Genomic DNA, 24,304 nt, shown 5'->3' with positions numbered 1-24,304 from the left:
CCCGTCGTGACAGCCCCGGGACGCTCCCCCGGGGATCCGCGCCCGCGGCACCTCCACGGGAACTCTGAAAGTCGCAACGGGAGGGGCGGGACCGGAGGGAGCGGGGCCCGGGGCTGCGGACACACCGAACCCCCACACCCGTCCCCGGGAGACCAACCGGCGGCAACAAGTGGCTGCCCCGAGCCCCAGGGGCCGAACACGGCGAGTTCCCGGAGACCGAACTCGGAACCGCCCGATCGTCTGGGGCGCTCCCGCCGCGCTCCGGTGCGCCCCGGTACCGCGCCCCCTCCCGCCCCATTGTCCCCCGCCACCGCTCACAACAAAGCCGCCCACGAGGATGTGCCGCGGCTCTGTCCCCGTCCCCGCGGGCCGGTTCCCGACGGAGCAGCCGTTCCGCGCTCACCTGCGCTGCGCCGGGACGCGCCGTCCAGCGGGGCCGCGCCGCTCGCCGCCGCCTCCTCCCGCGCTCTGGCCGGCCCCCGACAGCCCCGCGCTCCGGTTACATGGCGCTTTAACCCTGCCCGTGCTGGGCAGCCCCTCCTCCTCCTCCTCCTTCGCCGCCACCACCCCCGCCTCGCCGCACGCCGAGGGAGGGGGACGAGGGGCCCGCATCGCACTCGCCCTGCTCCCCGCACCCACGGCCCAGGGGGCGTTGCATTCCCCCGCACTCCCTGCACCCCCCCACCCGCATTCCCGCAGAGCCGGGAGCCATGGAATTCCCTCGCTCCACATGGCCTGGGACTCCACATCGCCTGGGGTCCCGCATCGCTCCCGGTACCCCACATCCCTCCCCGATACCCTGCATCCTCCTCCCTGTAACCCACATCACTTGCCCGGGGCTTAGCAACCCTCTCCAGGGGTTCCACAGCCCCTGGTACCTGCCAGAGCGCCGGTGCCACCCGCCAGTGCCCAGCACTCCCCCGGGGCTCAGATACTTTCGGGGGCTTGGTCCTCGGAGACCCCTTCGCAGCTCAGCCCCCACAGCACGAGTGCCTCATGGGGGAAACGGAGCACCCCTGGGGGAGAAGGGGCACCCTGGAGCCGGGCACAGCCCTTGTCCCTCTGCCCACCTCCAGCCCAGAGCAGTGAGGGCACACAAAGCCTCCCAAGTTTTATGGTCGGTTCGGGGTGGTTGTTTCTCTCCCGCTCCCATACAAAGGCCAGACCCTTGCGAGAGCAGCGCCAGGGTGGAGGCAAAGAGTCTGCACTTCTCCTGCCCCAGACAAAGCATCTAGGGCCCACGTGGGGTGAAATCTCCTCTGCTCCCTCACTGGTACTTCTAGATCCAGCAGAGAAGCCTCTGGCAGCGAGAAGAAGGGACAGGATTATCCTGGGCTGACAGAAATAAACTTTCAAGGCCAGGAGGACAAATGAGCTCTGCAAAGCATCCCAACGCCACGGGAAGGGCCCGGAGCAGCCCAAGGCCTGGACTGGAGGATCTCCCAGGGTCACCTCTCCAGTCCTGCACAGCACAGGGATGAACAACGCAGCTGCACGTGTGAGGGGAGGACGAGAAGCCGCTGAGCAGCCTGGTTTGGATAAGCCACGGGGAACGGCAGCCTGTGCTCAGGCAAACACATCCTCACAAACCCACCGCGGATTGGAACCCGGCAGCACATCGGACTCCCTCTCTGCTTTTGCAGCGTGGGGAAAGCAAAGGGCTTTGGCGAGTTGTGCTTAGGAGGGTTCCCAAGGCGCTGGTGGGGTGGGATTAGATCTGGCTTCAAGCAGCTGTGAGCTCCTCTCTCTTTCTACAGAAACCTTCCTGCCGCTGCTGGCCCCGCTGACCCTGCCATCAATCTCCGGCCCGCCGCAACGCCCCCTGCCCTGCCCTCCCCTCCCCTGGCTTAGCGGCGCTTGGGAAGGGGCCTGGCACCCAACAAAGCGGCTCTGGGCAGACCTTGAGCCCAGCTCTGAGCCCCTTGCCCATCCCTGCTGCTCACAACCGGAGAGACGCTGCAGAGTTGGCCCTTCGCGGGCAGCAGTGGCATCTCACGGGGCACACGGTGCGCCTGAAGAGGATTTGTGCCAGGCTCTCAGCGCTGCCCACTAGGCAGGCACCAGAGCCAACCCCTCACTGCTCCCCACCAGCCCTGAGGCTTTCTCCAGCACGGACAAGTGGTGGAAAGTGGCCTTGGAGGCAAAGCTCCTCTGCACCACCACTGGAGATGCTGTGAGAAGTTGAGAAGTGTGGCCAGAGCAGGGAGCAGCAGCTGGGCAGAGACTGGGGGGTCCCTCCCCACCTCTGCACATTCTCTGCATGCTGTGCCATGGGCATGGCCCTGCCCATGATGGTGACTCCCACCAGCAGCACGTCTGGACTGCCCAAAAGTCCTTTCAGCAAGAGCCATTTTCACTCTGTCTGGTCCAGCCCTCCAAAGCCATGGGGACAGTGACCGACCAGCTGAGAGCCACTCTTTGTCACCACCACAACAGCCATGCCCAGCAGCAGGGACTCCTCATCCTCACCTTGCACTGTGAACGCTCCCCAGCCCCCTTCCATGCACAATCCATCCAGCCCCCTTCCCATGCACACATCCAGCCCCCTTCCCATGCACAATCCATCCAGCCCCCTTCCCATGCACACATCCAGCCCCCTTCCCATGCACACATCCAGCCCCCTTCCCATGCACAATCCATCCAGCCCCCTTTCCATGCACACATCCAGCCCCCTTCCCATGCACAATCCATCCAGCCCCCTTCCCATGCACAATCCATCCAGCCCCCTTTCCATGCACACATCCAGCCCCCTTTCCATGCACAATCCATCCCTCCCAGCCCCGACTCCTCCACACCAAAGGCTGCTCAGCCACTGCCTTCTCTGCAAGGCCATGGCACCAGCTCCAGCTCCTCTGTCCACTCTATTCTCCCACTTCAAATCCTCTTTTCCACCCTGCCCAAGTAAACCAGCACTGCTCCCTCCCCTGAGCTCTGCCCTGGCTCCCATCACCTCCTGCCTCTTGCTTTGCCAACCCAAGTGTCTGAGTCAGGCCCTGCTCTGAGTTCCATAAGCAGCAGATCCTGGTCAGACAAAGCAGATGAGCAAAGATATCTCATTACCTGCAGCCTTCTCATCTCTGCATCTGCAGGCCCCAGATTCCCAGACCCTGGTGACAGCTCAGTGCTTGTTCAGTCTCCCAGCAGGTTAAGGAGAAGCACCAGAACCATTAAGTCACCCTGGACAGCTGCAAGCTCCTCCAGCCAGCCTGGGGCACCGAGCAGGAGGAACTTTGCCTTTTGCTGAAGCTGGTGACAATGCTCTTGCTGCATTCAGGCCTTGGGTTTCCTGTGCTGGTGAACACACAGCACAGCAGCTCCTTCCCTCAGTGACAACCATTTCCACTGCCTGGCATTCTTCCTTGCAGGATCCCATTGGATTATGGCCTCCTCTTCCACAAGCAGCTTCGTGGCCTGGACCCTGCCTCTCCAGCAGCTACACTGCAGCTCCTCACCACTGCTCCCTAGAGAAACTCTCCTGTTCCTGGGATCTCCTCTGAGCCCAGAGCAGAGCTGTGCCACCCAGAGCACAGGAGCAAGCCTCTGGCTGCTGACAAGCAAGGTCTGGCCCCAATGTGGGAAGGCCTCATCCTGCTGCCACATGTGAGAACACAGCCTCCAGCCTCCTCTGCAGCTGGGTTGGCTTCTCCCATCTGGAGGAATTGCTCTTTACAGAGTAATGGGAAGTGTTATCCCTCCTCCTACATGAAGCCTGGGGCCCAGCCCACATGATACAAACCTCTAATGGAACTAAGGTTAAGAATAAGTGGCACCCGTGGCACCAGGAGGTGGAGAAACCCCACAGCTACCAGTGTGTGAACTCGGAGCGCTGAGGCACACAAAGAGAACTCTTCAATGCCTCTGCAACAAAGCTGCCCACAAAATCCTCTCTTTCCTAGAAAACAGGATATGCCTGCTACAGCCTAATCTGAAGTGATGAGCCCCACCCCAAACCTCAGGCCCCCCTCAGCCCCCCTCAGCAGAGGGACTTTCACCAGGAGAATCGCTGCTCCCCGGGGGCTGCTGCCAGCACAGTCCCGCCAAGGGCCAGAGCTGCTCCTTCCCTTGCAGGGAAGGGATTATCAGCCCTGCTCCAGGGCAGGGAAGGGATTATCAGCCCTGCTCCTGGGCAGGAGAAAGGCTCTGTCTGCGGTCACAAAGCAGGAGCAGAGCCCAGCAGTGGTGCTTCCAGCGCTGCCACCAGCCCTGCACACAACCCTTGTGGTTTGCCTGGGAGCAAACGGTGCAGAGCGTGGTGGGGGAGAGGAAGGGGCATTACACTGCAGGAGGAACTGAAATCCTGGTCTCAAAGATCTCATTTCTAGCAGCAGCCCCTTGGGAGCAGAATGAACCCTTCACAAGTTTCATCTGGGCTGCCTCCATCCCAGCAGCAAGCCAGGAGGAGCTGCAGATCCCTCTGTGGAGAGAGATGTTCTCCCGAGGCCAGCAAAGCCTGGGTGAGCTCAGCACCAGCCAGGGTGAGAGCCCTCTGGGCTCTGCTCACAGCTCCTTCACCCACTCTTACCTTTCCCAGGCCTTTCTCAGTCCAGCAGGAGCAGACAAAGCTCCCCCACCTCAGGAAGGTGCTGCAAGGCTGCTCTCAAGAGTCATGCAAAGGGCTTTGGGTGGAAAATGGCATCAGGAAATGGGGCAGTGACCTCCCGGGATCTGAGACAGTAAGGACCCTTCCCCAGGTGACACTCCCCATGTGCTGCGGCAGCTTTTCATGTCTGATAGGTGAAATGAAGCTGAAAATGACATCTGAAGCAGGGCAGGTGGATCCTCAGGCTCAGTCTGGAGGGCACCATTTGGAAGCCCTTTGCCTCCCTGTACCACCTCTCACCCTGCCTCACTGCTGCCGCTGTTACTGCAGCATTTGTGGTGAGCAAGAGCGCACAGCTGCAAGCAGGAGCTGCTGCCCTCGGCTCTGATGTGTCCATCAACCACGCTCTGCATGAGAATGGCCTGGTAGAGGCACTCACCGGGGGAGATGGCTGGAAGGGACACAGGGTACCAGCCCCGGGGGTTCTGCCCAGGGTGCTGGGGGCCATCCTATGCCTGGCATTCCTGTAACTAATCCAGACCATCACCACCCTGCAACTTGCTCTTTTATTTGAGTAAAGCCTTTCCTAAGCTGAGTGCTGGCAGAAGTCAGCCTGCCCCGGGCAGAACCAGACCAGGGCTGGTGGCACTGCAGCCCAAGCAGCATCCCAGGAGATGGGGCTGCTGAAATTGCCGGAGGTGGTTGGCACAGGGCCTTAGGGGCACATACCTCAGCTGAGAACTCCTCTCCTTGCATCCTGGCACTCAGCTTGCCCCAGGAATACATTTTGCTGCCTGGGAAATGGTTTCACCACGCTGGCTTCTGCCCCCTGCTGAAGCTCCCGCGGTGCTCACACAAGCAGATGTGTGTGCCCCGAGCCCATCCTCCACCAGCTCCTAAAGCACCACCCTAGAAAAGACACAGGGAAGCAAAGATCAGCCAGGGGCTGCTCCTGCAGGGCTAATCCCAGCACACAAACCAGGCAGAAAATTGCCTCTTGCCCGGGTTCAGGTTTTCCAGTCGCGCAGAACAGGTGAATGAGTTGTGGTGGGTACGAAAACGAGCGACAATTAACTGCAATTAGCGATCTGCACTTAGCACAGTTTGCATTAGGGCTGTAGACAACATCTCGCAGCCAGAGAGGAACAGGCAGTGGCACCCCCGGTGTTACCCAGCCCATAGGGAGGGACTTTAAGCGAGGGAGCTCAAGGGAAGCAGTTTCAGTGAAGACTGAGTGGCATTCGGAGCCAGGCATGTCCTGTGGCTCCAAAGACACCGCCGGGGCCAGTCCACCACACAGCCTGAGAAACATCCAGCCGCAAAAACCTGCACTTTGCTTTAAGCTCCCCTAAATATTTAGGGTCAGCAATGTTTCACGTTCGGTCGAGGGCCAACTTCTACCCAGGGACCGTGAAAATCTCCCAGCTGGGCTGGGAGGCAGAGGGAGCAGAGGAGGCAGCTGGAATGGGGCTTCCAGCCAGACCACCAGGAAATATGCCTTAACTCCTCATCATTAGCGGCACTTTGCTGCTTAACTCCCAGTTTATAAACCGCTGCGGGGACACCCTCACAATGGCAGGCGCTGTGAAACGTCCTGCGCTCTCATTCGCAGCTCCAAGAGTCAGGAGCGCAGCACAAGCCTCGTGGGCTGCTGTGGTTTTACCTTCCACAAAGGCTCTTACAGCCTCGGTTGCCAGCGAGCATCTTCCCGGATAAACTGGATCGGACGCAGGGACACTGATGGGGGATGGGGAGGGGGGAACAACCCAAACTGCTGGAGAAGTTATTGGAAAGGTCTTGGAAAGCTGTGAAATAGCAGCTTAAGGCAAGGGAGGCTCTGAGGATGGGATGAGCTCCATTGTCCTCTTCGGGAACGCATCCAGTTTGACTGTTTCCCGGATCGAGGCTTTTCTCCCGAGCACAAACACAAAGGAGACAGACCACGGCGGGCCAGGAGGTGACCTTCCAACTCACCTGCCCACCTTACACAACCCTGAGCCAAGGAGACCTCCTGCTTACAGGTTATGCTGAGAACCAGCTTGAAATCTCCCTGCGGCAGCCTGACTTGAGCATCCAGACACTCTGTGTCCAGGCTGAGCTGCCTCCACACCCTCCTTCCCGGGAGCTCCCCCACCCCTGGGAGCCCAGCCACGGCACACAGGCTGCTCTGCTCTGGGACAGCTCTGCCCCTGGCCACCCACCCCCGTGAGCCTGTGCCAGGCTCCCCTGCGGGCAGTGCTGGGAGTGGCAGCTGGAGAGAGAAAACTGCACCGAAATTTGGCTCCCAAGTGGAAATTTCAGGGTGGGGGGTGGGGGGGGGGAACACATTTGCCCTATAACCATGTTTTGTAAACAGTTTGCTTGAGGCTTTGGTACAAAGAAACCCAACTCACAGTATTCAGCTGTCAGCCAGACCTCCACCCTGCCACGGATGCTCCAGATCCACACAGAGGGATCTGCAGCTCAGCTTCTGGCCTCTGGATCAGGATCCACGTGCAGCAGCCAGCAGCTGTTTGCCTCTCTGTGGGCAGTGGTCAGAGTGCCTGAAATTAAGGACTAATTATAGCTAAACACCTCCAGGATGGGGAGCTGGGAGGGATGAAGCACACTCATGCACTGCAGCATGGATTCTGGCGCCTACCAACTGGTTTTGGGCAGGAAAGCAAAAGGCTGCCCCTAAATCTCCTCACCAAACCCAGCTGTTCTCCAAGAACGATTAACGGGGCTTGGGGCACCACTGTAAGCCCCGGGGTGGGCAACCAGGCATGCCATCCTGCTGCCCACCTGTCCTGCTGCCCACTCATCCTGCTGCCCACCCATGCTGCTGCCCACCCATCCCACCGGGCACTCATCTTGCTGCCCACCCATCCTGCTGCCCACCCATCCCACCAGACACTCATCCTGCTGCCCACCCGTCCTGCTGCCCACCCATCCCACCGGGCACTCATCCTGCTGCCTACCCGTCCTGCTGCCCACCCATCCCACTGCCCACCTGTCCCACTGCTCATCCATCCCAATGCTCACCCATCCTGCTGCCCACCCATCCCACCGGACACTTCATCCTGCTGCCCACCAGTCCCACTGCCCACCCATCCCACTGCCCACCTGTCCCACTGCTCATCCATCCCAATGCTCACCCATCCTGCTGCCCACCCATCCCACCGGACACTTCATCCTGCTGCCCACCAGTCCCACTGCCCACCCATCCCACTGCCCACCTGTCCCACTGCTCATCCATCCCAATGCCCACCCATCCAAGTGCCCACCCATCCCACCGGACACTTCATCCTGCTGCCCACAAGTCCCACTGCCCACCTGTCCCACTGCCCATCCATCCCAATGCCCACCCGTCCTGCTGCCCACCCATGCTGCTGCCCACCCATCCCACCGGACACTTCATCCTGCTGCCCACCCGTCCCGCTGCCCACCAGCCTCCCAACCACCCACCCGGTGCCAGCGAGGGGCTGAGGCATCACCAGGGCGGGCACCCGGGCTGCAGGGCAAGCGCCAGCTCGGCAGCCGCCCTGGGCCCCGCAGGAGCGAGCAGGACGCGGAGGGCGCCGAGGCCGCACCGGGGCAGCGCCGCAGCGGCGCGGAAAGTGCTGCCGCCAATGCTCAGGCTGAGGCAGGCCGAGCCGCGGGGCCGGGCCGCGACGGGCGGGCGGAGCCGGAGCCGGAGCCGCGGCCGCCGCCATGGGGCTGCTCAACTTCACCCGCGACCCGGTGCCGGAGGCGGTGAGCGGCGACCTGCACAACCTCAACCAGCTCAGCGCCCAGGTGCGGCCGGGGGAGGGCAGGGCACGGCCGCGGGGCAGCCCCCACCGCCGTCCCGGGGCACACGGCTCCGGGCAGCCCCCACCGCCGTCCCGGGGGCACACGGCTCCGGGCAGCTCCGCACCGCCGTCCCGGGGGCACACGGCTCCGGGCAGCCCGCACCGCCGTCCCGGGGCACACGGCTCCGCACCGCCGTCCCGGGGGCACACGGCTCCGGGCAGCCCGCACCGCCGTCCCGGGGGCACACGGCTCCGCACCGCCGTCCCGGGGCACACGGCTCCGCACCGCCGTCCCGGGGCGCACGGCTCCGGGGCCGCCACCAGCCGGGGCGCTAGCCCGCAGCTCCGGAGCAGCCCCGGCACCGGGCCCGGTGTGGCCTCCAGGCCCCACACCCCAGGAGCAGCCCCGGGACGAGGCCCCTTTGGCCCCCAGCCGCTGCAGCTCCACTCTCAGACCTGGCCATGCCCTCAGCCCCGGTGCCAGGGTCCCTGCCGGGTCTGGGCCTGCCCCGGGAGGAGCCGGTGCTGCCTGGTGCCCAGGGCAGGGTGGCAGAGCGTTGCGCCATGCCCGTGGCACAGCCTGCTGCCCAGGGCTGACGGTGGCTCCTGTGTGCCCACTGCGGGGTTCTCTTGAGCTCTGCTCCTCCCCGGGGGCTCTGCACCCTGCGTGGTGTTGGCACTGCCACTCCACCGCCCTCCTGCCCTGCTCGGCAGCCCATGCCAGCCTCCAGGTTGGCAGCACGCTTGAGTGCCCTGCCCTGTCTCGGAGCCTGGCTCACCTCCTGCTGAGGGCAGTGGAAGAGCTGAGGCGTTTTTAGCTCAGCTTGCCAGAGCCGTGGGTGGCAGCCCAGTGCCAGCACACAGCTGGTGACAGGGGTAGGGAGGGACGAGCCACTGCAGCAGCAGAGCTGCCAGCCGTGCCCAGAAGGTCACAGCCAGCCCTGGTGCCAGCAGAGGAGGGAGGGTGGCAATGCTGTGCCCTACAGGCACTCCAGCCCTGCCAGCTGCCTGCTCAGGAACCCCAAGGCAGCAATTAGCCCTGGTTACCTCGTGGGCTTTGGGAGACGTGGCAGTGCCCGTGCCCATCTTTCCCCACTCGTGGCTGTGGGATCCTGCAGGATAGAGCAGCAGCCACAAAAATAAGCTCTCTGCAGTGCCAGGCGCCAGCTGCACAAAGCCTTTGAGGCAGCCTGGAGAAGAGAAGGCTTGGAGGAGACCTTGGAGTGGCCTTGGCAGGGTCTGAAGGGGGCTACAGGAGGGCTGGGAGTGACAGGAGGAGGGAAATGGCTTTTAGGTGGAAGAGGGGAGAGGAGGAGGAGGGTGGTGAGACCCTGGCACAGGTTGCCTAGGGGGGGTTGTGGAGCACAGAAGCACCGAATGTGATCAAAGATCACATTGGGTGCTTCTGTGCTCCACAACCCCCCTGGAAGTGTTCAGGACCAGGCTGGATGAAGCCCTGAGTGAGTGGGAGGTGTCCCTGCCTATGTCACGGAGTGGAGGTTGGAACTGGCTGAGCTTTGGGGTCCCTTCCCACCTAACCCATCCTGTGGTTCTCTGGTGAGGTGCTGGCAGTGCAGAGTGCTGCTGCTGCTGCTGGACCCCGCAGCTGTTGTGTCTCTCCACAGCAATTCTCAGACCTGACCCAAGTGCTCTTCAGCTTCCTCACCGAGCCCAAGGAGGTAAGACCCCTGCAGAGCACCAGCAGAGCTCTGGGAATGCAGCTCGCTGGAGAGAAGCCTGCAGGGGGAAGATCCTGACTCGGCTCTTCCCTTTCAACAGGTAGAAAGGTTCCTGGCTCAGCTCTCTGACTTTGCCACCATGAATAAAATCAGCTTGGGCCCCCTGAAGAACATTGTCAAGAGTATTCTGCTGGTACCCAGTGGTAAGTGATGCATTTGCATCTGCTGCCCCGAGGCTAAACCATCCCCTCCCCTCCTGCCCGCGGCTGGAGTGCTGCCTCCAGAGCTGCAGTGGAATGCTGAGGGGAGGTAACAAATGGCTTCAACACTTCGGGGTCAGAATTTCTCCTGTTCCAATACCCCTGGAGCTGCCTTCAAATCCTGGAAGGCTGCTCTGAGGTCTCCCTGCAGCTGCTGCCACTTCCAAGCCCAGTTCTCTCAGCCTGGCCTGCCGGCAGAGGAGCTGCAGCCCTCTGGTCCTGTGTCACAGAGCACAGCCCACTCTGCAGGGCTGCTCACAGAGCTCAGCTAGCAAGGGCCATGCTGCCCTGGGCAGGGGAAATGTGGAGCTGGGGAAGGGGCTGGAGAGCAAATCTTAGGAGGAGCAGCTAAGGGATGAGTAGTGTGAGGAAGAGGAGGCTGAGGGGAGACCTCACTGCTGTCTGCAGCTACCTGAAGGGACATTGTGGAGAGGTTGGAGCTGGTCTCTTCTCACAGGTGATTGGAGAGAGAAGCAGAGGGAATGGCCTCAAGCTGAGGCTGGGGAGGTTTAGATTGGACATTAGGAAAAAGTTTTTCTTGGAGAGAGTGGTCAGGGAGTGGACTGAGCTGCCCAGGGAGGTGCTGGAGTCCCCCATCCTGGCTGCACTTGAGGGTGGCTTGGATGTGGTGCCTGGGGCTGTGGTTTAAGGTGGCTGCTGTAGAGCAGGGTTCTAGGTTGGACTTGGTGGCCCTGAGGGGCTCTGCCAGCCTGCCTGTCTGTGTGGTTCTGTGGCTTCCCTTGGCTCACTCCCCTGTCTCTGCACCAGAGGCAGGACACTCTGGCAGGGCTGGGCTTCACTTGCAGAGTCACAGGGTGCTGGGGGCTGGAAGGGACCTCCAGAGGGAATCAGGTCCAAGCCCCACTTTGCCAGACCAGCATGTTCTTCTGGTGGCACTGAGTGTAGGCACCTCCGTCCCAGTGGCCCCGGAGTGCAATTTGGTGGAGGACAAGCAGTGAGACAGGTAAGGCAGTGCCCACCCACACCCCTCAGGGGTGGGCTGGCAGTGCTGTGGTGCAAGGCTGTGAACAGGACACCTCTGTCCTTGCAGTCTTGCTTACAACACCACTTTGGTGTCCAGCAGCACCTCCTTCATACCTGGTGGAGAAGAGGGGCAGGAGAATTGCCCTTGAACCCCCCAGGCTCCAGCAGTGTGATTCAGCTGCTGTGGGGCAGGATGGTGCATCAGACACCTCCACTGCAGGGTCATCCTCTGCCCCTTTGTGACCATCCCTCCCTCCTGGGCTCCCTGGAGCTCTCCTCACAGCACTCAGGCCCTTTGCTGCTCGTGGTTCACATCTGCATTCTTCTCTTTCAAAACTGTTTCTTCTATCCAGGAGCAGCACTCAACACTTCCCTTTCCTGCAGCTCTCCTGGGGGATTTCCCATGGGATCAGCATTTCCTCCCTTCCTGATTCCACCCTGGGTGCACTCAGTCTCCTCGGGCCTGCTCATGTCCTGGCTCCAAGCCCTCTGTGACTTCTGGGATGGCAGGGAGGGAATGGAGCAGATCCCAGCAGATCCCTTTGCCTTGTGCCTGCTCACCTCCTGGCTCCAAGCCCTCTGTGACTTCCCCTGTGCTCTGGGGTGGCAGGGAGGGCATGGAGCAGGTCCCTTTGCCTTGTGCCTGCTCACCTCCCTGCTCCAAGCCCTCTGTGACTTCCCCTGAGCTCTGGGGTGGTAGGGAGGGCATGGAGCAGACCCCAGCAGACCCCTTTAGCCTATGTGCTGCCCAGCCTGGGAGCCACGTGGGGGACTGGCAGTGCCTTGGAGGCTCTGAGATCGCAGCTGCCGGCTGCAGAGAGCAGGATCCTGGTGGAGTTGCCTGCCCCAGAACAAAGGAGGAAGGCCCAGCAGGGGCCAGCGTTAGCCGCGCAGGTTCACACCCATAATCCCCGACACAGCAGGTAGGGCAAATTAGGAGCCTGCAGCCTTAACAGTTCCCCTTTAACAAGCCAAGCTTCTGGAGGAGGGACCGCAGCCGCTTCAAAACACAGCCGGGGCTGCCGTCTCCATGGCTACCTGCGGGGGAATCGCTGCCTCCTGCCGCCGCTGCCCCCGGCCCTGACTCTTACAGCGCTGCGCTGCGCTGCGCGGAGCAGCCTCGGCGGACACTGCCCGGCCCGCGGAGCTGGGGTTTGTTTCACAGCACGGGCGGAGAGCAGAGGCTTGCAGCCCCTGCTTTTATCTGACCCTGTAAAAGATGGCTTTGGCTCAGTTAAAACCAAACCAAACCCAGAAGTGAGCTTTGGTTTGGTTTGATTATTGTCTCCTTGCTCCTCTGCTTTGTTTCTTCAGGTGCCCTGAAGAGGAATTTGTCTTCTGAGCAAGTCAGAGCAGATTTCATTGCTCTAGGTAGGTCACCCGACTTGCACTAAAGAACAGCTCATGAATATTTATCACCTGGAGTAACCTCTGGTGTCTCCCACAGGCCTGAGCGAGGAGAAAGCCTCTTACTTTGCAGAACAGGTACTCCTCTTGCTTCTCCCTCGCATCTCAGCTAACAGAATGACACTTTGGAGTGGCAGCTGCTAGCACCCTGCCGTGCTGCTCGGCTGTGTCAGCACTTTGGGTCTCCCCTCCCAAACCAGCTCGGGGGTTTGAGCTGGAGATCCTCAGATAACCCACGGGGAGCAGTTTTAATGCTACCTCCAGCCTGCCACGGCCTCTGCCTTGTGGGTTTAGTGCTTCCTGCGCCTCTGGCTGGCTTTCCTCTGCCTCTTTTCCTGCTTTCAGCCCGGGGGGTCATGCAGTTACACCAACACATGACTTTGAGGGGCAGATACTGTTACACTGAAGCCGGTGCTGAAACAAAACCAGTGAGTTTCACTTACAGGAGTGACAAAGCAGATGGAAACCTTAGCAGGGCTCCAGCTCCCTCTGCAAGCCCTCCCAAGCACCTCACTTTGCTCCGCTTTGGGCTCCAGCTCCACTTTGCTCTGCCTGCTTGCTGCCTGTGTTGAAGTCACAGGTGAGACAAAGAGAGGCCTCTCTGCCTTGACTGCTGCTGTGTCTTTTGCAGTGGAAGGTGAATTCCCCCACCCTAACACGCCTGGCTGTGGGGCAGACACTGATGATTAACCAGCTGGTAGATATGGAGTGGAAGTTTGGAGGTAATCAGAGCTAAACCCATCACAAACCAAACAGGCTGGGAAAAGCCAACAGCAGCTCTCAGCTAAGTCACTTTTTCTTCCGTGGTTTAACTAAAAGATTATCTCCCTTCTCTTCTTTCTGCCTCCCAGTGACTGCTGGCAGCAGCGAGCTGGAAAAAGTGGGAAGTATCTTCTTACAGGTAAATCTCCTACATCAGAGAGTTCAGCTTGTAGTGCAGTTAGGGGACAAGCAGTGCTGGCTGGGAGAGAAGCAGGGGGGAGGGAGACCTTGTAGGAGCTCTGCAGCCCTGCATGGGGGTGAGTTTCTTCCTCACCTCTGATCTAAATCCAGCTCCTTGCAGTCTGCAGCCACCTCCCCTCACCCTGTCACTCCTTTGCACAGAGTCCTCCAACTCTCCTGGAGCTTCCTTCAAATCCTGGAAGGCTGCTCTGAGGTCTCCCTGCAGCTGCTGCCACTTCCAAGCCCAGTTCTCTCAGCCTGGCCTGCCGGCAGAGGAGCTGCAGCCCTCTGGTCCTGTGTCACAGAGCACAGCCCACTCTGCAGGGCTGCTCACAGAGCTCAGCTAGCAAGGGCCATGCTGCCCTGGGCAGGGGAAATGTGGAGCTGGGGAAGGGCCTGGAGAGCAAATCTTAGGAGCAGCGACTGAGGGAGCTGGGGACGGTTAGTGTGAGGAAGAGGAGGCTGAGGGGAGACCTCACTGCTGTCTGCAGCTACCTGAAGGGACATTGTGGAGAGGTTGGAGCTGGTCTCTTCTCACAGGTGATTGGAGAGAGAAGCAGAGGGAATGGCCTCAAGCTGAGGCTGGGGAGGTTTAGATTGGACATTAGGAAAAAGTTTTTCCTGGAGAGAGTGGTCAGGGAGTGGACTGAGCTGCCCAGGGAGGTGCTGGAGTCCCCCATCCTGGCTGCACTTGAGGGTGGCTTGGATGTGGTGCCTGAGGCTGTGGTTTTAGGTGGCTGCTGTAGAGCAGGGTTCTAGGTTGGACTTGGTGGCCCCGAGGGGCTGTGCCAGCCTGCATGTCCCTGTGAGCGTCTGTAAGGACCTCCAGAGATCCTCCTAGTGCCTAAGGAATCCTGCAGTGACCCTTCCCAAAAGCCTGGCAGAGATGTGTGTGCTTGCAGCACTCTGCTGGCTGAAACTCACAGCAGACTCCTGCACTTCTGCTGCTCCACTCCCTCTAAACTAAAACTCCTCTGCTTTTTCCTCCCCTCAGCTGAAGCTGGTGGTTAAAAAAGGGAGCCAAACAGAAAACGTTTACATGGGTGAGTGAATGGCTGCGAGGAAGGAGCAGGCACTGCAGCAGCTGCCAGTGGAGCAGCACCGAGGCTTTGCTGGGGGTGGGGGAGCTCTGGCTGCAGAGCCAGGCAGGGGAACCACTGCCAGAGCACTGCTGGTGGGTGCTGAGGCTGCTCCTGCCCTGGCCTCTCCCTGCTGCAGTGGCTCTGGAAGCATGCAGGAATGCTGGGCAGCCTTCAGGTCCTGGCCTGAGCAAATACACATGTGCCATGGAGCTGTGGAAAGCAGCGTGGGGAAAGGAAACCACTCCAAGTGCTGGTGGCTGTCAGGAGGCAGAGTCCCAGCACAGCGTGGGGAAGCAGTTGCCAAGAGCTGCTGCCTGCTCCTGCAGTGGCTGAGAGAAGCCAGGCAGAGAGGGCCCTGGGGGTGCTGGCAGAGAGGAGCTGCAGAGGAGGCAGCAGTGTGCCCAGGTGGGCAGCAGAGCCAGTGGCATCCTGGGTTGGCTCAGAAGCAGTGTGGGCAGCAGGACAAGGGAGGTTCTTCTGCCCCTGTGCTCAGCACTGCTCAGGCCACACCTTGAGTGCTGTGTCCAATTCTGGGCTTTTCAATTCAAGAGAGATGTTGAGGTGCTGGAAGGTGCCCAGTGCAGGGCAGCAATGCTGGGGAGGGGCCTGGAGCACAGCCCTGTGAGGAGAGGCTGAGGGAGCTGGGGGGGTGCAGCCTGCAGCAGAGGAGGCTCAGGGCAGAGCTCATTGCTGTCTGCAGCTGCCTGCAGGGAGGCTGTAGCCAGGTGGGGTTGGGCTCTGCTGCCAGGCACCATCAACACAACGAGGGGACCCAGGCTCAAGCTGTGCCAGGGCAGGTTCAGGCTGGATGTTAAGAGGAAGTTGCTGGCAGAGAGAGTGATTGGCATTGGAATGAGCTGCCCAGGGAGGTGGTGGAGTGGCCGTGCCTGGAGGTGTTGAAGCCAAGCCTGGCTGGGACACTTAGTGCCATGGTCTGGTTGGTTGGGCAGGGCTGGGTGCTAGGTTGGGCTGGCTGAGCTTGGAGCTCTCTTCCAACCTGCTTGATTCTCTGATTCTGTGCTTTTGCAGTGCTGGAGGTTAACCTGCAGCCTTGCTGCCTCTTTCTGTCCTGCAGAGTTAACTTTGCCCCAGTTCTACAGCTTCCTGCACGAAATGGAGAGGGTCAAAACCAGCCTGGAAAGCTTCACCTGAAACTGCCTGGGCCTGGCCCCACATCTCTCCAGGATGTTTGGTTTCTCCCCAGCCCTGCAGAGCTGCTCCTGATAAGAGCAGGCAAGGCTGAGCAATGAGCAGTGATGTCCTGGCCCAGCAGGACGCAGCAATCCTTCAGGACCTGAAACTTCAGCAAGGGCTTGGAAGCAGCTCCCAGGTCCACTCTTTTTCCTTCCTGATGTTTTATAGTGCTGAGAGAAACCTGCTCAGAAATGTGTGGATGTTTGTATGAAAAGAGCAAAGAAATAAACCCATTCCCATCCTGCTCCACTGCTATCACAACTTGATTTAGTTTGGGGGTGGGGGAGGGGGAAATAAAGACAAAGAATCACTTTCAAACACATCAGAATTCAACAGAGAGGACAAGGGAGGCAAAGAGAGCTCTGACCTGGGCAGTCACCGCTGGCGTCCCAGCCTGTCCCTCCTCTTGTGCTGAGGCATGGATGGGTTCAGCCTTCCCAGTCAGGCCTTGTTATGAAGGAGTAGTCTCAGTGGTGGATGGTTTGAAATCTCCAACAAGCAAACAGCTGCCTCCAAAGAGCCTCCCAGGGGCTGAGCAGGCGAATGCAGTGTTTGTGCTGGGCTCCCGGGAGCAGCTCTTCCCTCAGCGCTCCCTGTGGCATTGCAGAGTCAGGTCCAGCCTGGGGCTTGGGGGACTTTAATCCAAACTCCATGCAGCAGCAGCAGCTCCACTCTTCAGCTGTCCAGCAGTGAGGATGAGATCTTCATGGGGTGCCCCGACCTGGCATGGGGCCAGTGGAAGTTTCTGTTCACCGAGGACTCCTCCTGTGCCCAGAGAGTTTAATTGCCTGGTGCCTCCTGGCAGCCTGAGCTCTCTGGAGCCTCCTCCGGCAGCACGGAGCTGAGCAAACCTCCCTCTTCCAGCCTGGTTCTTCCACCAGCAGGATATCCTGAGGCACCTCCACCTCCCTGGCACACTCAGTGGGCGCAGTGGAGGGAATGAACTGCACAACTGGGGCAGATACCAGTAAGATCCTCTCCTTTTCCAGCCTGGGCTGAAGCCATTCACTGCCTGGAGCATGCTGCTGGGTGCCAAGCAGTGCTGCAGCTCCTTCCGTGTCTGCTGCCAGTTAAAGCTGGGCACAAAAAGCTGCTTTCTGTGAGAAGGGCCCCACGGAGCTGCCCACAGCTCACAGCTGGACCTGCAGCTGCTCAGCTGGTGCAAGGTCAGCACTGCTCTCTGCTGCATTTCCCCTGGCGCTGGGCCGGTGGCTGGAGCCGGCAGGCAGCAGAGGCTGAGCCCCGTGCCTGGGAAGCAGCTCTGGGATTCCTGCTGGCAAACCTGGGAGCAGGACTTGCCTGTTTGTTTTCCTGCCTCTCAGGCCATCCACAGGCAGCTCCAGCTTGGTCAGGTGGTTATAGCAAAAATAAAACTGTTAAAAATAAAACCCTCTGAAATGATGCCCTGCAGTGTTCCATCTGCTTCTGGGGGGCAGGGGAAGCTGGTCCAGGGAGGGGGAAGCTGGTCCAGGGAGGGGGAAGCTGGTCCAGGGAGGGGGAAGCTGGTCCAGGGAGCTGTCTGAGAGGCTCTTGCAGGACAAAAGGGATTTTGTTTGGCTTTACAGTTTCACAGAGTCATCACAGAGTGCTTTGGGTTGGAAGGGACTTCACAGATCACCTAGTCCCGACTCCAGGGCCACGGGCAGGGACCCCTCCTGCTGAAGCAGCTTGCTCAAGGCCCCATCCAGCCTGGCTCTGAGCACTACCAGGCTTGGAGCCTCCACAACCTTTCTGCCTCACCACCCTCCTGGGGAAGAATTTCTCCCTCATGTCTGGTCTCAGTCCTGCTTCTTCCTGTTCAAAGCTATCTCCCCTTACCCTGTCGCTCCATGCCTGTCCAAAATCCCTCTCCAGCTCTCCTGGAGCCTCCTTCAAACCCTGGCAGCTGCTCTAAGGTTTCCCTGGAGCCTTTTCTTCTGACCAAGCCCAACCCTCCCAGCCTGGCCTCACAGCAGAGCCCTTCCAGCCCTGCCAGCATTGCTGTGGCGTCCTCTGCCCCCTGCTCCACCAGGTCCCTGTCTGTGCTGTGCTGAGGACTCCAGAGCTGGCCCCAGCACTGCAGAGGGTATCAGCAGAGCAGAGAAGCAGATTTCCCTCCCTGCCCCTGCTGCCCACACTGGCATGGATGTGGCTGGCTCTGTGCTGTGAGGACAAGCTGCCAGCTCCCAGGGAGCTTCTCATCACCCAGCAGCTGGTTTCCTGCTGCCTGCTCCTGCTGTTCCTCCTCTCCCTTTGCTGCCAGGGCAGCACCACTCAGCCCCACCTGGTTGCAGCAGGAGCTGGACCATGGCAATGCTGAGAAGATGCCAGGCTCAGCTCTGGGTGAGGAATCCACCCCCAACTCTGCTCCCCCTGCCCGGGGCTGCCGTGGGCCGTGGCTGGCTGACCCCAAGCACAGAGGTCACCTCCATGCTGCTCCTCAGGCACCTCTGAGCATGTGGCCTGACCTTTGTGCTGCCACCAGCTCTCCCCAGGACCCCGGGAGAGCCCTTTCATCCCCTTGGCTGAGCATGAGCCAAGCTGGCAGCCTCGGCAGGGAAGGGGCACAGGGAGGGAGCTGGCTCTGGCAGTGGGCAATGCCAGCCACCCAACCATGGGTGACCCAGGTCACCCTCCAGACTGGGCTGGCCAGGGACCAGCAGTGCTGGGAAGTGCCCCACCACAGCCACATCTTTGCTGCGGGGCACGGCCCCAGCTCTGCCAGCCTGGCACCAGCACCCAGGGTGAGGGCAAACACCCAGCCCCCCACGGCAGGACCGGGCAGGCAGCGAGCACAGCCTGGCACAGCCACGGGGAGGGTTGAGCAGGCAGCACTGGTGGCAGGGAAGGGGCTGCCCCGGTGCCCGTTTCCCCCCAGGGTGCTGGCTGTGCCCAGCCTCTTCTGCCTGCCCAGAGTGGCAGGGCAGAGCGGGTGGGGAGAAGCAGAGGCCTCCTGCCTGCCCCGGGGGAGCCAACTGCACTCCGCAGTGCTTTGGCCTCCCCCAGGGTTTTCTGCGCCCTATTTCCCCCGGGGGAGGCTGTGCTGCAGCCCCCCAGGTCCTGCCCGGATCCTGCCCTGCTGTGGGGGTGGGAGTGAAGGGACACGTGGAGCCGCCCAGCTGCTGCTCAGCCTGCTGCTGAGCTCGGGGGCTGCAGCAGGAGCAGCTCAGCCAAGCCAAGACCACAGCTCAGTCACCCCCCTGCGTACAACAGCAATCACCCCCCCTGCATGCGGCAGCTCAGTCACCCCCCCTGCATGCAGCAGCTCAATCACCCCCCCTGCATGCAGCAGCTCAATCACCCCCCCTGCATGCAGCAGCTTAACCACCCCCTGCATGCAGAGGTGCTCCTGCAGCTCTGCTCGTCTCAGCAGGGACCCTTTGCCAGCTTGGGGACCACGCTATTGCCAGCTGGAGATGGCAGGGTGGCTGCCATGCTCCCCAGCACCCTGCACTCATCCCTGCCAGCCTCCCCCAAGCTGCACCAGAGCAGCCAGGCGCTGGGGGCTGCCCTCGCAGGGTCTGGCGCCCCTCGGCACCGGCTCAGCGCTGCCGCGGTGGCAGCCATGCCAGATGCCTACAGCCAGGGGGCCCGGGATGGCTTTGGGGACAGCATCTTCTCCCCTCTGGAGATGCCGATGCCGCTCCCTTCCCATGTGCAGGACCCTGCGAGCCCCAGAACAAAAGCAGCTGCCTCTGCCCTCCCCCTGCTCCGGGGCAGCCGAGCAGCCATGGGCTCTGCTTCCGCTCCCGCCTGAGGCCAGGGCGCAGGAAGGAACCAGGGCTCGCTGCCGGCGCTGCCTGACCCTCCGCAGGTCGCGTAGGAGCCAGCGCCGAGCTCCCGTGGGACCTCTGCTTCCACGGCCCCCGCCACGGGCTGCCCCGCGCTGAGGGCTGCGAGAGCTCCGTGGCCACCTCTGTGCAGGCTTTGCGGTGTGCCGAGCAGAGACCAGACCTCAGCGTCGGCCAAGAGCTGGGCATGAGCCGTGGCAGGTGAGACAAGCTGGGAGAGCCACCAGCGGCTGGCAGTGCCAGGCAAAGCCCCGAGCTCTCGGCGAGGGCGCAGTGTGCTGCCTGGCCCGGCTGCTACCCAGCCCCGGGGCACAGAAAAGTTATTGCCCCCCTCGGGGAGACAACCCCGCAGCGCCAGCCAGCCCTGCCCCTCCTCCCCCTGTGCCCCCCCAGCAGTGCAGCACCCAGGCTGGCGCCCAGCAGAAGCAGCAGCTGCGAGCTGCGGCTCCCAGAGTGGCTTTGTCTGCCTGGGAGCTGCAGTCCCCAGCACGCAGGAGGTCCCAGGGCAGTGCCACTGCCCTGCAGCACCATGTGCATCACGCGGGACAGGGACCCGCAGGGTCCGTGGGGCTCGCCTGGGCCCCAGTGCCCATGCTCTGGGAGGAGGCCCTCAGCATCTGCCTGCCTTACTGGGAGGAGAAGGGCGAGCCCTGTGCTGCTGCAGCACCGCGCCCTTGCCGAGGACGAGCTGCCCGGGAAGGAGCCCTCGGTGTGCCCTGGGACACATTTCTCCTACACCCGCCCTGCTCGGGCCTGGCAGGGGGCGTTTGGGGTGGGCTTGCCCCAGCCGGCAGCCCAGCGGCACGCAGGGGAAACCATCACAGCGCCCACCCTGCCTGCCAGACCCGGCTGCTGCCGCCTCCCGTTCTTGCGGGAGGGAGGGGAAAACAGATCCCGGCGGTGTCCAAGGCAGTGGAAAGATTCCTAGCATGTCCTCCCCTCCTAAGCTTTGCCATCTCTCTAGGCACTCCTTTGTCCAGGCACCCGGGGAACAATTGGGGCTGCTCAGCCAGACCGCAGGCTGCCGATCAGCAGAGGCCATGAATGCTCCGGCATAAGGAACCCATCTTCGCCCCCAGAAACAGGGCCTGTGGCACAACAGCACAGGCAGCAAACAATTCCCGGGCACCAGCGCCAGGAGCGGCCCCGAGGAGGCTGGGGGGGGAGGTGGGATGTGGGCACTCACCCACAAGGGACGTGGGAGGGGATTGCTGGGCTGGGGTCTGCATGGCTGGCACAGCACCGGTGCCCTGATGCCTGGTGCTCAGGACCCTGTGTGCATCCACGTGGCCTCAGGGCTGGCCCTGAGGACTTGAGTCTCGGGGTTCAGAGAGGGTCCCCCTGAGCTGGTCAGGGCTTGGCCAGCCCCTCACAGCAGCCAGCACCCCTGGGGCTGCCCTACCCAGGGCTGGTGCGATTTGCTTCCCTTGCAGGCACAGCTTCGCCACCAGCAGGCAGACCCTCAGTGACAAACCCATCGTGTCCCCAGCGGCCAGCTCCGGCTGCGACCCTCTCCGACACCCTGAGCAGCCACAGGCTCGCACACACGCTGCGGGCAGCACCCCCCCAGCAGCTCAGCCCCTGTTTGCCAGCACTCCCACAGCACACAGCTCCCTTTTAAAGGGCTGCTCTGTCCCAGGGGCATCGCTGCTGTGTTGCTAACGAGGTTAGCCCCCACCAGCCACCCAGCTCTCCACGGCCAGAGGGACAGCAGCGTTAACCCTTCTGCTGCAGGCTCTGGGGAGCATCTTTGTTAGGCAGCAGCCCTTAGCAAGTCCCAGGGCTGCTCTGCTGCTGGACACCAGGCCAGGAACCCTCCTGCCGTTCCTACACTGGCCCCAGCACTGCAGCATCCCCCACCAGTGCCAAGCCCTCAGACAGCCTCAACCTTTGTGCACGGTGCCCTCAGGCAGGGCTGTGGGGCAGCAGCCTCAGCAAGGACTCTGTGTGCTCCCAGGGCAGTCAAGCCCAAATTCTTCCCCAGGCTTTTTTTCCACATTAGTGGGTGGGATGGGGAAGGATGAGATGCTCAAGGTGAACAAGAGAGGTGTTGAGGTGCTGGAAGGTGTCCAGAGAAGGGCAGCAAGGCTGGGGAGGGGCCAGGAGCACAGCCCTGTGAGGAGAGGCTGAGGGAGCTGGGGGTGTGCAGCCTGCAGCAGGGGAGGCTCAGGGCAGAGCTCATTGCTGCCTGCAGCTGCCTTCAGGGAGGCTGTAGCCAGGTGGGGTTGGGCTCTGCTGCCAGGCAGCCAGCACCAGAACAAGGGGACACAGCCTCAAGCTAGGACCTTGCTTCACTCCACCACCAGGCTGGACCTGCTGTGTCCCTGGCACGGGGACTGTCCCCAGGGAATCAGTCTGCAGCTCCTGGCAGGACTGGCTGTGGCTCCTGGGTGGGAGGAGGGGTGAGTGCAGGCAGCACTCCCTGGGGAGCATCAGCTTCATTTTCCCAGCTCAGCACCCCCTGGAGCAGGGGTTGATGAGCCCGGGCAGGGGCAAGGTTTGGGGTGGGAGTCCACAGACAAGGGTTGGGCTTCCACGACAAGAATTTGTAGCATGGGGCTCCAGAGAGGGGTTGGATTGGGTGGTCCCAGGTAAGGAGGGGTTGAGCATCCACAGGCAGAGGTTTGCCGTGAGGGTGCCCAGGCAGGATCTCTCCAGTTCCCTCCCTCCCGCTATCCACTCACCCATCCAATCGCATCCCGTCCCAGCTGAGCCCTCGCAAACTCAGGGCACCGCAGACAGCCGCACCCGGGCGCCGCCCCCGCCGCAGTGCGCAGCTCCGAGCAGCAGGGGGCGCCAGAGCACCGCGCAGCCCTCGCCCCTTAGCCCCGCCCCGGCCACGCCCACACCCAGCTCTCCCTCCCCTGCTCTCAACACCCCCCCCCCCGCAATCACCCCACTGTGTCCACCCCCTTCCAGCATCCTCCATGCCCGCATCCCCGAGCCGTCCTGCCCTTCCTCCTCCTCCGGGCCCTCTCCCTGGATCTCTCCACCCCCCGAGCACCTTCCATCCTTCCACCCATCGCTCCTGTCCGTCCTTCTTCCCTCCCTGCATCCACGCCTCCCGTCCTCCATCCTGTCCTCCCTCCCTGCATCCACTCCTCCCGTCCTCCACCCTGTCCGTCCTTCCTTCCTCCCTGGGGCATCCCACGACCTCCACCCGCTGGGCATCACTCTCCGCCTCCACCGGTCCCCAGGACTCCCTGCCTGCAATCCCCCGGGCATCCCTCCCTGCATCTACCTTTCCCATCCTCCATCGCTTCCCGGGGCATCCCGCCCGCCCTCCCTGCCTCGGGATGTAGCCCTCCATCTCTAGGTTAGCTCTCCCCCTCCTCCCTCCCTCCACTGGCCCCCCTCATTCTCTCCGAGCATCCCTCCTGTGCCCCAGTCCCCTGCCCCGTCCCATCTCTCCCCACGCTCTCAGTAGGCAGGACCCCCTCCGACCCGCCCCCAGCGGCACCATTTCACCCACGTCCCCCACAAGCACTGTCCCAGCCGAGAGTGCCAGAACCACCCCGAGCCCCCCCTTCCCAAAGCCAAGTGTCACCCCACGACGCCACCTGGCTGCATCATCCTGCCCCAGCCTCCCACCCCAGCACTTGTCCCTCCCCGGAACTACGACCTGGCAGCAGAGGCCCCCCCACATCCCCTCCAGATTTCTCCAAAACGCAATAAAAGCCGAAGGCAAACTGTCCCTGTCCCCTGCCATCGCCCTGAGCTGGCCTTGTCCCACCCCACCAGCTGCTGGGTTGGGTCAGGGAATCACTCAGGTGAGCCAGATCTGTGATAATGAAATCATGATCGGGAGCAACACGCTGGGAGCCACCTCACAGCACCTGGTCACCAGCCAGGCTGCTATTTTTAGCTGCCACATGCAGATGTGTGCATGTAACAGGGCCTGAACTCGAAGAGGGAGATGCAGACAGGAGAGAAGGAAGAAATCTTTTTACCCTTGGAGGGTGCTGAAAGCCTGGCCCAGGAAAGTGGGAGATGCCCCACCTCTGGAATCGTTCCAGGACAGGTTGCTGAGGGCTCAGAGCAACCTGCTCTAGTTGCAGCTGTCCCTGCTGACTGCAGGGGGGTTGGACTAGGTGACCTTTAAAGGTCCCTTCCCACCCAAACTGGCCCTGTGGTTCTGTGCCTCTACAGAAGCCACCAACTCATCCTCTCCGTGGCGCCTGCGAGACACTGGTGGCTCCCCAGCCGCAGGGCCAGGCCACAGGAAAGGCAGCAGGGACCAGGGGACAGTTGGGCATTTGCAGGCTGCTGGACTCCTGACAGCCACCCTCAGGGCAGAGTAAGGGACCCCCAGGGCACAGGCAAACCTTGCCGGGCTGGCCCAGCCGCGATCCCACTGCGTCAGGAGGGACGCAGGGTCGGCGGTGCTGCGCCCCCGGAGCAGGAGCCCTCTGCAGAGCTGGAGCAGGCTGCGGGGAGGGGAGCAGATGCCTTTTCTCCAGCTTCTCTGCCGGCTCGGTCTCCCCTCTGAGCGAGCTCCGAGCACACAATGAGTTATTCAATACAATTATGCTTTTTTTAGTACTTGCATGCACTGAGGGGGGGCGGCGAGGGGGAGGGGGGGTTAAGGCTCTGCCTGGAAACCAACCTTTACAGCCAGGAGCTGAGAGATAGGAGGGAATTGCCAGACCGACCCTAGACCCCGCAGTGGATTT

The 24,304-nt window shown here is 61.8% G+C and overlaps 2 protein-coding genes across 3 annotated transcripts in view; one reads left to right on the top strand and one right to left on the bottom strand.

The window, feature by feature from the left end:
• Positions 1-8,193, bottom strand: part of DNMT3B (DNA methyltransferase 3 beta) — a 30,084-nt gene extending 21,891 nt beyond the window's left edge. For both annotated transcript variants that reach the window (XM_064168105.1, XM_064168106.1), the window contains exons 1-3: positions 7,988-8,193; positions 6,934-7,083; positions 5,270-5,449 (exon numbers count right to left, since the gene is read on the bottom strand). The gene's annotated coding sequence lies outside the window, so the exon portion shown is untranslated. The remainder of the gene's footprint in view (positions 1-5,269; positions 5,450-6,933; positions 7,084-7,987) is intronic.
• On the top strand, positions 8,176-16,110 carry COMMD7 (COMM domain containing 7). The gene is made up of 9 exons (XM_064168107.1): positions 8,176-8,317; positions 9,939-9,992; positions 10,093-10,195; positions 12,551-12,607; positions 12,684-12,721; positions 13,275-13,365; positions 13,495-13,544; positions 14,580-14,628; positions 15,743-16,110. Exons 1-9 carry the CDS (start codon positions 8,234-8,236, stop codon positions 15,817-15,819), a joined length of 603 nt encoding a protein of 200 aa, XP_064024177.1. The 5' UTR covers positions 8,176-8,233; the 3' UTR covers positions 15,820-16,110.
• The last annotated feature ends 8,194 nt before the right edge of the window (positions 16,111-24,304 follow it).

The sequence above is a fragment of the Pogoniulus pusillus genome, chromosome 29, assembly GCF_015220805.1.
Source record: "Pogoniulus pusillus isolate bPogPus1 chromosome 29, bPogPus1.pri, whole genome shotgun sequence".
Taxonomy (NCBI): Eukaryota; Metazoa; Chordata; class Aves; order Piciformes; family Lybiidae; genus Pogoniulus; species Pogoniulus pusillus.
The sequence above is the reverse complement of the archived record's forward strand: the minus strand, read 5'-3'. Positions and strand labels throughout refer to the sequence as shown.